Source organism: Typopeltis vanoorti, chromosome 6 (assembly GCF_054136105.1).
Source record: "Typopeltis vanoorti isolate ZY-2024b chromosome 6, IOZ_Tvanoo_1.0, whole genome shotgun sequence".
Classification (NCBI taxonomy): domain Eukaryota; kingdom Metazoa; phylum Arthropoda; class Arachnida; order Uropygi; family Thelyphonidae; genus Typopeltis; species Typopeltis vanoorti.
In genome coordinates, this window is record NC_143554.1 from 45008080 (window position 1) to 45025519 (window position 17440).

Genomic DNA, 17440 nt, shown 5'->3' on the forward strand with positions numbered 1-17440 from the left:
CCACATTAATATCAAGTCATTGACTTGGATTTTTTATTTTTTAGTGCATTGATTTTATGCAAGAAAGTATTATCAAGCATAATAAGCCACTGTTCTAGGCTGTCCATGCACTTTCCAAGATTTAGTAACTATTTTATGGAAGGGAAACACAGGGGACAAAGAATAGCTGACTGAGGTTGATGAGGAGTTTTACTGGTGATTTGTTGATCTTTGTGTAATTAGTGTGCAACTGGCAGCAAAAATCACACTGAATGCTCATTTTTTTTATTGTCAGTAATATACAGCTTCCAACTATGGCATTTCTTTACTACTACTACTACTGGTTTGTTAGAGTTAGTGAGATTCATAGCGCTCTGCAGCCACCAACTTTGCTTCGTGCTGCAGGCATATCAGTAGTGCATGACTGCTTGCTTAAAGTAGAAAAAATCTTTTTGTTGGAAAGTTCACAGTACTTACAGCTGTCTTGAGATCTTCAATTCCTTTACATCTACTACTGCTGCACAGAGCTTTGGGATGTAGAATTAGGTAATTCACTTTAAATAGCAGTTAAATTAGAGGAACATGAGCAGTAGCTCATGTTTCTGTAGGTTTAGCAGGAATGTGAGTGTGGGGCATAATGGATGCTAGTTCTGCTGAACAGTTGCCATAGAAATATCTGTAGAAGAGACATGCAGATACTGACCATCTATGAGACAGTGGCTTAAGAGAGGGATCATCAATCAATCTACCAACCAGATAGCTCTCTTCTGAACTGCATCAAGAATTTTTAGAGTTGACTTAAGTGCATTATTTGAATATGAAAGTAGTATTCCAGGGTTGTGTGGATTTGGGAGTTATATAGAGTAAACAACATCAGGGAAGAAGCAGTGTCTTGAGCAAAAAAGTTTTCTGGAAGCTCAAGATGCTGCTTAAGTTATGTGATTATGCCGGAAAATACTCTGTTCTTGAACTGACGGAATAAGAGTCAGTTCAAGAACAGAGATCTAGTCTTAACTATTAAGTTTTATCAAAAGTAAGTAGAGAAGAACTAAGATTTTTTTTTTTTTTTTTTTTTTTTTAAGAAAATGTGCAAAAAGTTTTATCAAAAGTAAGTAGAGAAGAACTAAGATTTTTTTTTTATTTTTTTAAGAAAATGGGCAAACCTGTGTTTGGGAAGCATCGAAGGTGACTGGGTTGTTGTTTCCCCATTGCAGGATTTTGTAATGATCAGTGTTCAAGGCTCTTATTGTGGATGAGCTTGAAGCTTTAGATATTTGAGCTCTGCAGAGTTTGTTGTATGAGTAGGATGAGTGGAGAGTGCTATCATCAGCAAAACTGTTAATAGAGTTTGACGTCAGTGAGAGCAGATCGTTTATATATATATATAAAAGGAAGAGGGTTGATGAAATAACAGAGTGCTGAGGAACACCTGCATTAACAGGAAAATATGAAGAGAGAACATCTTCCACCACTACATGTAGTGAATGACCAGAGAGAGAGGGAGAGAAAAAACTTGCAACCCAATTACAAAGCAAGGAAGGCATACCAGAAGATGGTAATTTGTTGAGAAGTCCTTGATACCAGACCCTCAAATTTAGTGCCTTTTTTTAATGGACTGTATGTGGGCTTTCTTTTAAGTTGTAGGGTGGAATCCAGCTGAATATAACAGTGAATAGATGATAAAGAACAGGTGTTAATTCGAGAGCACATCTCTTGAGCACAACTGACCATGACCAGAAGCCTTTTTTGGTGTCTAGGTTGTTCAAGATTCTTCTGATGTTTTCTGGAAGAAGGCTACAGGAGGCATGCAATGCAGTGTTCCAGGTAAAGAAGGAGAAGATTTGCTTTCATCAGTTGTTCAGGAGTTGGGTGAGAAGAATGATGCCAGAAAATCATCATTATCTTTAGATGATAATGTTACAGTGCTGCCATTTAAATGAGAAAGAGCTGGAAGCATAGATGGATAAAAGTTATATCCAATGGCTTTTGTGAGGGACCAGAAGGCACAACTGCCATTGGCACAGGTGGTAAGTTTTCTTCATTTAGCAAACTCGAAATCAAAAATTTGAACCAATCAAAATTAGACTTAGCTTTTTTAATGATGGTTTTGTAAGTATTGTGGGCTAAAGTATAGTTTGTACTTAAGCTAGAGTTAAGTATTAAGCATAGATGGATAAAAGTTATATCCAATGGCTTTTGTGAGGGACCAGAAGGTGCCTCATTTAGCAAACTCAAAATCAAAAATTTGAACCAATCAAAATTAGACTTAGCTTTTTTAATGATGGTTTTGTAAGTATTGTGGGCTAAAGTATAGTTTGTACTTAAGCTAGAGTTCTTGTCTTAAGCCATTTATAATAACCTGTTTACTTTTCTTGAACTGCCATGGCACATTCTTTGAAAAAATGGCTTGGATATAGTTGGGACTGAGTGCTGAATAAAAGCCTTCATTCCAGCATGTGTAATTTCAGATACAACTTCATAACAAGTATCTGGATGTGAGGATGGAATCAGTTCTGACTGTGGAAAGGAAGGGTAAAAGTTGCAGAGATATTCCAACTTGACATTGTAATACCAAACTACACAAGATTATGAATGGCTGAGGGAAGGACATTCCACAAGAGATGAAACTTGGATGAGATTGTGATCTGAATTACCAAGTGGAGTGGTCACCTCAACAGTATACCTGGGAGAACTGGTTAAGAAAAGATCCAGAGTGTTGGGTGTGGAGAGAATTGTCAAGGATTCTGATTGAGAAATAAATGGTTTATTTTAAATCATTACTGATAACAATTATCTCTGCTTCTCTCTCATCTTGGTCAGTGGAATTCTAGAAAGGAAGCTAGTTAGATATTTAAACATTAAACTCATCAAGGAAAATAACTTTGCTGTGTGGGAATTTGGATTGTATGAAATCAAGCTTCACAGATAAGAGATTAAAGAGGTCAAAATGATTTTTAAAATTGGGGTAATGGTAGAGATAGCAGATGAATGAAACATAATGAGGCAGGGAAATCTCATGCCACAGAAGGTCAAAAAAAAAAAAAGGGGGAGATTCGGGGTTAAGCATCCTCTGGGAAGGAATGCCGGATCACACAAAAGAATAAGTACCATTGTGGTTCTGGAAGAAATCATATAGGGTATATTTTAAACAGTGAAGATAGACTGTGGATGCTGTGGTAGAAATGTGGGATTCAGTCAAAAATAAGAGATCAGGTTTGGAGGTCTGCAGGTGATGATGCACATCATTTAGGTTGGTGTTTAAAGCACAAATGTTGTTAAAGTGAATATGGAAGAAGGACTTTTTACTGTTGGGGAGAATTTTTTTAAGGGAGGTTTGTTATTTAATTTAACTACAGTAGCAATACATTTATTTATATTTACTCTCTTTATGTACATTACTGGTGTCATCACCTTAGAGACTTGAAATGTTTTACTTGCTGTTGTGCAAGTAAATCATATCCTTAAACAAAATGTCCCATGTCAACAGAAATTAATAGGCACCATATCATATTCACCACCAATTTTTCAGTAGGACCCAATAATAGATATAATTAATACCCAATAAAGAACTATATGCATAATTTGTATATGTATTTGAAAGGCTTAGATGTTGATTATTCATAATAGTGCTTTAAAGTATAAACAACACCAAGAAAAAATAAAAAATAGTTAGTTTATTGAACTTACTAATATTTTACTGGGTAGAAAACCAGCAAAATGTTAGTAAATTCAATAAACTATTTTTTTTTTCACTTCTTCTTGGTGTTTATACTGTGAAACACTATTATGAATATATGCAAAAAACAGTAATCTTTAGTTGAATAAAATGAATGTATTTGTTTGGAGAGATATCTATATTATTATTATTATTATTATTATTGTTATTATTATTATTATGTGATACCTCCAGAGAGTCCATACTCACTGAGGGAGGGCACCTACTCTACAACTCTGTCTCCACCACTCAAGCCACTAACTACACCAATGCTCTCTGCCACCCACCATATTTTATTTAATTGCTACCTCTCACATGATATAATTAGTAATTATGAACTTTCCAATATTGTAGAAGTAATATTTTGAAATAATCTCCTTATTTACCAGAGAACTTAATTAAACTTCAATTTTGTTACATTATGTCCAGTGAGAGAGAATCACATGTAATAATCATAGGCAGCATGTGTATTATAACACTAAGTGCAGTATAGGATGATCATTGATCAGAACTATTTTGATCTTTCTCATCTTTGGGATATAACTGAAATACAGTCAGAAAAATGATTAAATAACTCTTCTAAAAAGTCTTATTTCAGTATTAATTATAAATAGCCTTACTTTTACCTTATCCATCAGAGGTGCCTCTGAAAAACTTGGTGTATTTATGCAATAAATACTACTTATTGTTCTATTACTTTGCATTAGGAACAAGTGTGGGAATTATTAGCTTATACTAAAAATATAGTAACAACAAAAGCAATAGTTTTTACACATACTGAAAGGAAATATTATTATAGTTTAGTAATTGAAACAGCACTTATCACCATACATGCTGTGCTTCATATCCCATATTCTGTTGGTTGAAACTTTTTAATGGAAGCTAGCTAATATGATTCCAAATTGTACTTTGTTTTTTATTGTATTAGAAAAGTGATATTTATCTGAATGTCTCCATCCCTAGATAAAAAGCATTGAAACTTATTTTCTAATCCATTAAAACACAAATTTTCAAATCACATTGCACATCTTATGTGCAATGTGATTTGAAAATACAGAAAAGAAATAAATGTTCCTCCTTATTACCAATTCCCATTTTGGGGGGGGGGGGGGTCTTAATTTTGTAAGCTTACAGTTTCATCATTCATATCTTTTCATTTCCATAATTTGGTACTTAATATTTTCTCTTATGAACTATTTTATAAGAGTTCTGTAAACAATTTTAAGCAAAGCTTTCGATTTTAAACATGGGCCTTCAGCTTGAAGAAAATAAACTCTGCAGAAATTACTAATATGGATAATTATTTTCTTATTAATCACATAATAATCACACTTAAATATTAGATGATTTTTGTTGTCTAGTGTGAAACCACTGAGTCTTGCACCCAGCTTGCTTATCAAAGGCCTAAAGTTTAAAAAAAAAAAAAAAAAATACTATCTTTGATTTCTAAAATAAGTTATCTAGCTCTCAGCCCATTATGATACTAAAGTGCCAAGTTAAGATTCATTTGTGAGTAGGTTTGCCATTCAAAAATTATGATCGCTTCCTGTTTTTAATTCTGGTTAATTTTAGCACTGGGGCATCGCCCGGTTAAACAAGGTCCCCCATTCCCGTTGTTTTCGCCAGGGAACCAGGGTGAACAGCAAAAGTCAGCTACTGGAACAAATCATAAAACACACCCCAGCTCAACATCACCAGAGTTTAAGATCAGTACTATTAACATAAGAAACCTGAATGGCAAAGAAATGGAACTAGCTGAGGAATTGGATAAGTGCCAGATCGGCATAATAATAGGGGTTACTGAAACAAAAAAAGACAAAAATTGGTGAGATCTTTCTGATCAATAAATACAAAATGTTATATTCAGGCAAAGACAATCAAGGAAAAGAAGGAGTAGCCATAGTATTCGACACTAAATACGAGTCTAATCTTCTTGAGTGGCAGGCAGGCTCAAGTAGAGTGATGGGGGAAACTAGACAATGAGACTTATTTATGCCTATGGTCCCACAGAAGGTTCTACTAAGGCAGAAGTGGAGGAGTTTTTTGAGGCTTTAGAGAAAGCAACTGATACAATGAAAAATAAAAAGTTGGTCCTTGTTGGGGATCTAAATAGCAGAGTAGGAAATGATTGTCAGACATACAAAAATATTTTGGGAAAATTTGGAGAAAAGAGCAAAGCTAATACCTGTTGGCTTTCTGCTCAGGACATGGACTGGTTATTACTAACACCATGTTCCAACATAAAAATGTGCACAAATTCACATGGAGAGAAGAGGCAAGGAATAAGAAAAGTCTCATTGACTGTGTTATTGTCGATAGTTATGTTTTCTCCCTGTTGCAGAACACCAGAGTGTATACAGAAGATTTGAAATTGGAAATGATCAGCATTTAGTCTTGAGCAGAATAAATTTGAGTTTCAGTGAAAAGAAGAACATGTAAGAAAGTTTTAAAGTGAATAAAAGTTGAGCAGCTCTCAGATGTGAATTGTAGACTAAAATACACAAACATTAGTCAAGAAAAAAATTAAAGAGTTTGAGTATAGGAAATAAACCTTGGAGATTCAGCCAGAGAGGCATGTGGTGAGGTTGTCTGCAAGGATAGAAAAATCAGAAATCCATGTTGGACACAGGAAATTAAAGAGGCAGCGAAAGAAAAGAAGAAAACATATCAAAAATTCCTGACAAATAAGTCAGCTTGTGTTCTTAGAGAATACAGAGACAATGTAAGAAAGCTAAACACTGTGTAAAACTAGCTAAACATGGGAAGACTTTGGTAGGAACATAGAAATTAAATATCAAGAAGGTGGCAAGATATTCTGGAGGTTGTTGTTGAAGAGGCTCAGAAATGGAGGAGTGCCTGTAAAAGGAATTAGAGATGATAAAGGTGACATGAAAACTGGAGAAAAAGATATCCTTGACGTATGGAGTAATTATTTTGAAAAATTGCAAATGAAACAAGCAGTGATAGCACTGTGGTAAAAAAACATTCAACAGGGATGCAGTCAGGAATACATATCCATACTTGAAGTAGAAAAAAAGCCATCAAAGGCCTGAAATGTGGAAAGGCAGCAGAAGTAAATGATATTTGACCAGAAATGCTCAAGTATGGAGTATAAAAGTCTTACAGTGGCTGCACTGCATAGTTCAGAAGGCCTGGACAAAGAGATGAATTCCAGATGATTGGAGTAGAGCTCTCATAGTACCCATATATGTGAGAATTATAGTGGTGTCTCTCTACTGAGTGTTCCTGGTAAGATTTACATAAGTATATTTGAGAAACTGTTGAGAAGGATTGTGGAAGAAAAGCTAATTAAAGAACAAGCTGGATAGAGGCTATCAGGATCAGATCTTTACTTTATGAGAAATAGTTGAGAAATGATGGTAATATAACAAAGATCTGTTATTTAAGTTTTGTAGACCTGCAAAAGACATATGACAAGGTGCCAAGAGAAAAGCTGTTCAAAACAATACAGTTATATGGTGTCAATGGGGCATTATATAAAGCAATACTCAATCTTTATTTCAGTTGTAAGTCAGCAGTTAGAATTGAAGGAAGTACAGGAAGAGGGTTTAATGTTAAATCTGGTGTCAGACAAGGATGTATATTATCCCCTCTATTATTCATTATCTATATGGATCATATTAGGAAGGAAAGCAGTATCAAATTTGATATCAAAATTGGAGATGTTAATCTTAGCTCTTTGCTTTATGCAGATGATATTATACTTCTAAATAAATCTGCTACAAATCTGCAAGATTCTCTTACTAAATTGAATAACTAACTGTTGTGATAGATATGGTATGAAGGTCAGCAATAACAAGACAAAGACAATGAGAATAGGCAGAAAAATTGAAAATATCAACTGCATTATGAATGGAGAACCTTTAGAACAAGTAAAACATTTCAGCTAAATAAATCTACAAATAAATATGCTACTTAGGCACAATTTTTAGTTAAGATAGTAAATTAAATATGGAAATAGACATCAGAATCAACAAAGCTGGTATGGTAGGAAGTCAACTGAATAAATTGATATTGAATAAGAAAAAAATTAGTAAAAACACTAAAGTAGCTGTATACAAGACAGTGTTCAAACCAATTTTAACTTATGGATCTGAGAGCTGGGTTAGAAATAAAACACTTGACCAAAGACTAGAGACCACAGATATGAGAATCCTGAGAAAGTATAGGGGCATTTACAAATGGCAACAGTGGCAATACCATATTAAAAATGAGGATATTAGGAAAGAACTTGACATTGTCAGCATCCAGGAATGCATTAGTAGAGCTAATTTCAGGTGGTATGGTCACTTAAACAGAATGGGAGAGGAAGGATTAGCAAAACAATTGTATTCTTCCAGGTTGGCAGGAAAAAGACCCAGAGGAAGACCAAGATATAGGTGGATTGATATACGGTAAAAAGTGCCTTAGAAGATAGAAATATAAGATCTGTCGACTGATTTGCAGGTTACAGACTGATAGGAAGTTAGTAATGATGTAAATTTTTCATGTACTTCCATATCCTGTACACCCCCTTGAGGGTACATGGCAGGAATTTGATGATGATGGTGATAATTTTAGCACACAAATTTGCATATGAATATCTTCATGACTCTGCTATTTGTATACAAAGCAGTTGACATCAGGTTTATCTGTATCACAAAAGTGCATAACACAATACCTTCTCAAGCATACACCATGTCAGGCATTATTTTGAGTCTCTCAAATAACCTGTCGAGTGACTCAATGCCTGGCAAGATCACTAAACCTGGATCATTCCAGATGCTCAACTTGCTTTGGCCATTAGCCAGCAGGAATCTGTTCAACTCTTAGAATAATTACCTGCTGTATGACCTTTATTGAAGTCTCATCAGTGGGAGCTAGACCTGGGAAGATAATGAAAACTATCTCAATGGCAGAACTCATTTGTTTGTATGCAAGTAGTAAATTGATATATTGCTATATTATTATGATATTCTGGATTAGAGATGGTTGTAGCAAGTGTTTTTCCTTATTAAATTATGTTATACCTGACAAGAAATAATTACATTTTTGATTTCATCCTTATGCTTGTGACTATGACTGCTTGCATGTAATATTAGTTCACTTAATATCAAGTTTGCTCTATGTCCTGTAATGCACCACACAAGGTGTGCATACTGCCTTACATTATGGTGATTTGCTGCACTGAGACCAAACGTAATCATTTTCAAACACTTTCGATAAGCAAGGTGATATTATCACTCTGATACTGTTACTTTGATACAAAAATTAACTGAAATTGTTTAAAAATTATTACGTTTCATCTCTGGAGCACTTATGCTCTCCAACCAACAGTTTGTGGAATCAACCTGTGACACAATCACAATATCCATGCAGGTGCGGATGTTTGTGAATGTATGAGTTTAGGTGGTAACTGAATTTCTTCACCCAATGCAAGACTACTACTACCCTGCTTATTGAATTGTCATAAAAAAGTGAAATATTTGTTTGGATTATCTAATCCTTATCTCACTCACAATACTAATGTACAAATAGGATTATAACTTTTCATGGATAGTACTTGCATTTGAAGGGAAGAGATTGATAAAGAATGATAACAATCTGTCACCTAAAAACTTTAATAAACATCCATGCCACAGCTGAATTTAAACACTGTAGATAGTAAAGCAGAGCTGACATGACTGGTTATCTGTTCAGCTAACCAGTCATGTCAGCACTGTTGCAGCAGATGACCTTTCTTGAGAGCAGACAGCTTTCACTTTTAAGATGAGTTGTCAGATGAGTCGCATTTAATGTAGAATTTTAATTTAATTTTAATTCATCTATATAAACACATTTTAACTGATTTAAATAATTTCTCTCTTTTTTTTTAGGCGTGGCAAACCTTTGTACCTAAGTGAAGATCGTTATAAGTTACTTCATTTTCAGTGGTTAAATCATAGTTTTGACCACACTAACAAAAGATGGATTTTGCACAAAGAAAATTTATAACATTGGCATTTTATCAGATTAGTTTTATTGTATTGTTATCTTGATCAACAGCAGAGACTGAGTTTTGTTAAGAAAACAAAGGCAGCTGGAGGCCGTGTGTTCATCCATGTCATCAGTCTTCTGGCTGTTGTTGTGAATAACTGAGCTGTAAAATAACAGTGTAAAGTTTTAGTATTGCTTACTTGCTGACAGACTTGCTCTTTCGTTTTATCCCTCTCCCGATAATATAAGCTGAGACTGAGAGTTTGAGCTTTGAGCCATTCTATTAATTGTATATAAATACTGAATAAAAGAAATTATTAGATATTTATCATTTAGTGTTCTGTAAATTTCAACTGTCACCAGATAAATGCTTTTCCAAATTTTAAGAACGTTAATTTGATAATGATGATAGCATAGTCTTTTTCACCAAGAAACTGGACTTGGCAGTATTGACTCTGTAATTATGCATCTGAAATAAATTCTAGCATGTTTTGTCATATGATAGGCAAACAGACATTTAAAAAAAAAAAAATATGTTTTATTTTAAATAGTTTAAATGCATGGCAAAGTTGTAAAGTTATAAGAATGCTATATACGTTTTGATTTGGGCTTTGTGCATTGTTTTTGAAACGAATGCAACAAGATGATTTTGTGAATGTGAATCTCAGGTTGACCTTGTTTAAGTAGTTTGTTTTCTTTTTAAATATACAAGGCCAATTGTATAATAAAGTTCAAAATTGACTCTTTTTTTTATCAGTGTCACACCAAAATTACACCTTAGCTCCAAAGAATGTAAGGATGTAGTGTTCTAAATGGAAAAATACTTCTAAATGTTCTACATATTAAATAATTTCATAACTTCTATTATTTTGTATTTTTTTTCTAAAATAGAGATATTTAGTAATGTGTAATTCTTCATTTGACAGTTTTTGTTTCATATTCCCCCTTTTTATTTACTAATTATTCTCTAATATTATTTATTTAGTAAATTGTGGAGAAATATTTGCTAATAATTCTGTAAGATTTCCTTTTACAGATTCAAAATCCACTAAGAAGTAGATTCCATTTCAAACATCTTCATTAGGCTGAAATACAAAAGACTGTTAGTTTGTTTTAAATTGATATGGCCTAGTAAAAAGGGGGAAATAAATACTGAACAGAACTGTTTATCTGACCATTATATTAAATAAGTGCAGTTAATATAATATGAAATATAACAATCAGAACCAATTTAAAAAAATAAATTATGTGACCTCTTAACCTACCATTTAAACTGTTGAAAATAGCATATTGCTGTTTTAATTTCAAAATTTGTGTGATTATCAGAAAAGAAATAATGCTTTTGACATTATTTTAATACTTTGTATAAATTAAAATGTGCCTGGAGAAAAATGTTTAAAAAAAAAAAAAAATTAAGAATCATAATTTTGTGTGATATTCTTTGTGCATATAAACTGAAGTGTAAAATATTTACATAACAAACTAGTACTGAAAACAAAAGATAAACAAGAATCAAAAGAATGCCAGTGCCAGCTATGCATCATGTGAAGAATGTTTGGTGGATAACAGATGTGTAACAAAGTTGTAATTTTATTAATGGAATGTTTTTGATTATGTTTTTCCAATTTTTAGAGGTAATATATGATCTTTATTTCTTTGTTATAAATGTCTCAGAGTGTTCATAATACGAATATCATTTCATCATACAGAGTATCCATGCTGAAAAACAAATGAAAATATTTTAATATTGAAGGAGCAACTCAGAACAATCATTTCTCTAATTATTCTGCTAAGAAGAGACTTAGCAGACACCTGTTAGTGTTAGTTTATTGAACACAGTATAGGTTCTGTTCATTCCGTCCACTCAACCTTTAAACTATAGTAATCTGTCAGTTATCTGAACCTCAAATAATTAAACTCCCAATTCTTCTAATTTCTTGAATAGATTAGCATGTCATAGGAATTTATTCCTAGAAACTCCCCCCCCACACACACACCTTAAGCATTCAGCTAACTGATCAGTAAATTTTTTCCTATTGCAATTAAATGATTAAGAGATTACTATATGAATATTAAATTTGTTTTCCATATTACCTTTTCTTAAGGATATTTTTAATACATACAGTTACAATTTTGCAATGGATTTGTAACATCATAGAGTTATGTGGACAAACTTCAAAATGGGGAAATGGGAGATGAAATTTATTTCTGCCTATGATCCCACAGAAGATTCTTCTAAGGAAGAAGTGGAGGTTGAGTCATTAGAACTGGCAGCTGACATAAATGAAAAAAGTGGTCCTTGTTGGAGATCTGGACAGCAGAGAAGAATATGAATCCCGTCCAGGCATATAGGAACATTTCGGGAAAATTTGGAGAAAAAGGCAAACCTAATAATACTGCTAAGTATTCACTGGACTTCTGCTGAAGACATGAACCAGTCATTACTAACAGTGTTCACAAGATGTGCACAAGTTCATATGGAGAGAAGGCTCAAGAAATAAGAAAAGCCTCATTGACTAAGTCGTTGCATTGAACAGGCATGAATCTTCATGCCTGTTCAAGTTACAAGAGTGTACAGAGGATTTGAAATGATTATTACTTAGTGCTAGGCAGAATAAAAATAAATATTACATTGAAAATAAAAGTATATAAGGAAGTTTCAAAAAAATTATTACCTTTAAAAGCAGCTTTTAAAGGTAAGTTGTAGACTCGACTATACAAACATTGAAAAAAAAAATGAAACAAATTGACAGTAACAAAAATTTTGGAGTCTCGGTGACAAATTCTGAAGAAGGCATTGAAAAATATGATGCACTAAAAGAATGTAGAGCAAAATGTAAGAGACCTAAGCTGTGTGTAAAATTAGCTGAACAAAAGTCATGGGAAGACTTTGGTAAAACCTTGAAAATAAATATCACAAAGGTAGCAAAATGTTCTGGAAGCTATTGAAGAAGCTTAGAAATGAAAGAAAGAATACTGTGAAAGGAATCAAAGATGATAAAGGTGACATGAAAACTGAAGATAAGGATTCTTAGATGTCTGGAATAATTACTTTGAAAGGTTGTTTAAATGAACCAAGCAGTGACTGAATCGTACTAGAAAATTTTCAAGTACGAACTGTACTTTAGGTAGAAAAAAGCTGTCAAAACACTTGAAATGTGGAAATACAGCTGGAGTAGATGATAATTGACCAGAAATGAATACATATGGAGGTATAAAATTTTTGCAGTGGCTACATAAGTCAGTGGACCTGGTCAGAGAGTCAGATCTCTGATGATTGGAGTAGAGCTCTCATAGTACCCATCTGTAAAAAAGAAAAAAGGGAATAAAGCTGAATGTGAGAATTACAGTGGAATTTCTATATGAAGTGTTTTAGGTAAGAATAATGAAGCATACTTGAAAAGAGGTTGAGAAGGATTGTGGAAGAGAAACTTGGAGAATAAGCTGGGTTCAGGCCAAATAGAGATTGTCAAGATCAGATTTTCACATTACAACAAATAGTTAAAAAATCATGAGAATATGACAAGGATCTGTACTTAAGTTTTGGAAATCTGGAAAAGGCATATGACATTACAGTTATATGGGATAAATGGAACATTATATAAAGCAATACATAGTCTATATTTAAGTTGTCAGTTACAATTGAAGAGAAATACAGGAAGATGGTTTGGTGTAAAACAGAGGTAAGACAAGGATGAACATTATCTCCACTCTTATTCATTATCAGTACGGATCACATTATCATAAAGAGTAGCATTAGGCCTTATATTAGAATTGGAGATGTGAAACGCTTAGTTCTTTGCTTTATTCAGATGATGTACTTATAAACATACCTAGTGCAAGTCTCCAGGATTCTCTAACTAAATTGAATAATAGCTGAAACAAATTTGGCATGAAAATCAACAATAGAAAGACCAAAACTATGAAAATAAGCAGGAGGATAGAAAACTTCAGCTGCATTCTGAATGGAGATTCTGTAGAACAAGTAAAATAATTCACCTATTTTACAGTTTTCAGTAAAGGTGGCAAGTTAAATGTGGAAATAGACAACAGAATAAGCAGAGCTGGTATATAGTGGGTAGCCAGATAAATAAACGTATATGTAATAAGAGAGAAATTAGCCAAAACACCAAACTAGCAGTATAAAAGACCGTGGTTAAACACGTTTTAAGTTATGGATCTGAGAGTTGGGTTAGAAATAAAGCGCTTGATCAAAGACTAGACCACATATGAGGGTTGTGAGAAAAATTAGAGGAGTGAACCAATAGCACCTATGGCAGAATCACATTAAAAATGAATATATGAGAAAGGAACTTGACATTATTAGGATTCAAGAATGTGTAAGCAGAGCTAATCTAAGATGAAAAAAAAAAAATCAGCTAATGCATTTTTATTCCTGTATAGGGAGTAGGCAAGGCCATTTAGCCCTGGCTAACTTTTGGGGACTGAGTGGGCAGTTCAATCTCCACTGGCAGCCAATCAGAGATAGCTGGCCCAAGGCTATCACTAATTGAGCGGCATGCAGTGAAGAGAGACAGCTCAACAAGTACCGCCATCTTGTGATCCCTAACTCTAACACAATATATTTAATGTCTGAAATAATGTGGGTTCTACAGTCAATTTTCTTGAGTTTACAGGACGAAAAACCCGCTTGCCCGTGCCAGAGATTGACTAACTCGGGAGCCAAAAAAAGGCTTAGAAAAATTTCCTCTAGTCGACTACTAGATTCAAAATAAAGTCTTCCTTCATGCGGTCAACTGCCGTGGTATGCAAACGCCACATCCACTTAGCTACACAAGGTGAATCACATTAAAAATGAATATATTAGAAAGGAACTTGACATTATTAGCATTCAAGAATGTGCAAGCAGAGCTAATCTTAGGTGGCATGGCCATTTAAATAGAATGTGTGAGGAAAGGTTAGCAAAACAGGTGTTTGATGCAAAGATGGAAGACCAAGGTCTAGGTAGATTGATTCAATCACAAGTGCCTTAGAAGTATGAAATGTTAGAGTGCTCACAAGTAATAGACTATTTTGGAAGAAACTTGTTGATAGGAGATTAATAATAATGTAAACTTAATCATGTAGTGCTGTCATAGTAACCTAAACATCTCTTATGTGTTCATATCAGGAAATTAATGATGGTGTAAAGTACTTAACAAAACTATGCAAAGAAATGTCAGTTGCTTAAACGATCTCAAAAGAAATTATGATAGGTACAGTATAGGAAGTATCAGTGATAAAGTGATGGAATGAACAGAAGAATTATAAAAATTCCATGTTGACATGATTGTCACAAGATAAAGAAGGCTGAAACAGGTTGGATCCTTCTAATTAATAGTCATAACATGATTTATTTAATGTGAAGAATCCTTATAAGCTTTTTCAACTGAAGATGAATTAGACAATCTCAATACCTCCTTGAAATTGGGGTTTTTCATCCAGCAAAGCAGACAAACTCAGCCATTGAATTCACAATTGACAGGCACAATACACTATGTAGATAGAATTACCTTTCTCTGTCACTCCATTAATTGTTTCTTATGCCATTACATGTTAGGGGAGAATATAATGAAGATGATTGACTCAAGCAGTCATCAATAAAGGAAGCTGTGGCCATGGTGTTCAACTCATATGCAAAGATAAACTTCTATTGGAGTTAGTTTCAAGTAGAGTGATGTGAACAAGTTTCAAAACAGGAAATTAAAAAAAAATGACCTAGCCAAATCTTCAGTTCCATCAGTACTCAAGAAGAAGCACTCTTGATCATTAGAGAGATCTATTGACATAAAAATGGAAAACTATTTCTTGAAGATACAGTGGAAAATTAATCATAGACATACAGAAGTGATATGGAAGAATGTGGACAAAAAAGGCAGGACAAGCAATAATGTTAAGTACATTTTTCTATAGATATATTGTATATTACCCCCAACATGAGAAAGGCAGCAGGTCTATAGCAAATAAACGCAATGTGCGAGCAAGGGTCTAGAGCAGACCAACATGTTGATATTCTACATGATGTGCATGGTCCTTTAGAAATGCTTCACAGAAGAGGCTGTTCCATAAAACTGAGATGGATAGAATAAAAGATGGCTGGGAGGTGTTTGATGAGTATGCAATTTGACTGTAAAGGGATGTTATGCAGATGTTACTTGACAGAAATGGGAGGCATAATGGAAATATCTGTAGAAGTGACACAGTGCAGAAACATCCTAATTCTAATCCTCTTCAATAAGAGATGTGTCATTAATGAACTGAACTGCCCTTTTCTAACCAGCATCAAGATTTTTTAAGTTAGTTTCACACATACCATCCTAAACATGAGAGCAGTGTTTCAAGCTTAGCCAGATTTGGGATTTATACAGAGTAACTGGTCAGAAGAAAAATTCCATTTAGCAAGAAAGGATGCTAAGTTTTTCTGGAAGGTGATGATGCTATAAAAGTAATAGGATTATGCCTGGAAAGGTTTGGAGTTAACAGTTAGTCCAAGAAGAGATATTTGGACTTGACTGTTGAATGAGCATTATTAAAAGTAAGTGAGGTCTTTTTTTTTTTTGTGAGAAAACAAGCAAAACTGCTTCAGAGAAAGCTAAGGAAAATTGTACATGAAAGACTTTAGGAAAAACAAGCTAAGCACTTGAAATGGCAGTTGTCAGAACATTATTTATATTTGTCATTGTTATTGTCTAATATGTTTCCTCAAATGTAGTATATGGCATATTATGATACTTCTACAGTCAGTCTGTCCCCACCACATCAAGCTCAGACATAAATTTGTTAAGGGGATAGTTTGCACAGTGAATTTCCTTTGAAACAGTATTATACCTTTGAAGATTTGGTCTTCTCAATAGTTCCTTATTGTGAATGAGTTTTTTATAATGTTGCTATAGTTGAGAATCATCATTTCCTGATATGGGTCCTCAAGGAATATACAAGTTAGTATAATAGCAATACATATCCAGTTTATATTATTATTCTCTTCTTATTAGCAGTTTTCTTTCAAATTAATGTTACTTGTCAGGTCCCCAGTATTGAGAAATCTACAAGTTAGTATAATAGCAATACATATCCAGTTTATATTATTATTCTCTTCTTATTAGCAGTTTTCTTTCAAATTAATGTTACTTGTCAGGTCCCCAGTATTGAGAAATCTTATGTTTCAGTCTTCTAAGAATCTACTGATTACATCAAGACCACTCATATCTTAGTCTTCATCTAGATCTTAATTCACAATTTTTAAATTCTTCTGTTCAGGTTGACTGTATTATATGTAAACTTACTTTGAGATGCATGTGTTCAAGTCATACCAGCTGTGATTATTTCTATTGTCTATTCTCATATTTATAGCTATCTTCACACAAAAATTATGTTGAAATAGCTGAATTGTTTTACTCGTTGTATAAATTTAGAATGCAGGCAGTGTTTGCTATTTCCTTGCCTTTATTCTTAATTTTCATATAAGAAGACTTCAGTACTTATTTAATTTAGATAAAAGAATCCTGAAGGCTTATATTGGATTAATTTAGTCACCTTCATAAAACAAAGAACTATGTTTAATATCTCCAAATTTTTGTATCAGGTTTAATGCCACTTTCCTTCATAATATTCAATTTATTAATTAACAGCTTATTTATCTACCCACTGCAGGGTGAAAGCCTCTTCCTATTGCAGAAGGTTTTGGGTCTACTACTCTCATGGTGACCCAGTCCATATTGGGAGAGAACAATCACAAACATCCATGCCTATGTGGGATTCAAACCCACAGTC

The 17440-nt window shown here is 33.6% G+C and overlaps 1 protein-coding gene across 2 annotated transcripts in view; it reads left to right on the forward strand.

Moving 5' to 3' along the window:
• Positions 1 to 11336, forward strand: part of Ubr3 (Ubr3 ubiquitin ligase) — a 542232-nt gene extending 530896 nt beyond the window's left edge. For both annotated transcript variants that reach the window (XM_090394146.1, XM_090394147.1), the window contains exon 36: positions 9571 to 11336. In XM_090394146.1, the coding sequence (XP_090250272.1) occupies positions 9571 to 9688 (118 nt within the window). In that variant the 3' untranslated portion in view covers positions 9689 to 11336. The remainder of the gene's footprint in view (positions 1 to 9570) is intronic.
• Positions 11337 to 17440: the final 6104 nt, after the last annotated feature.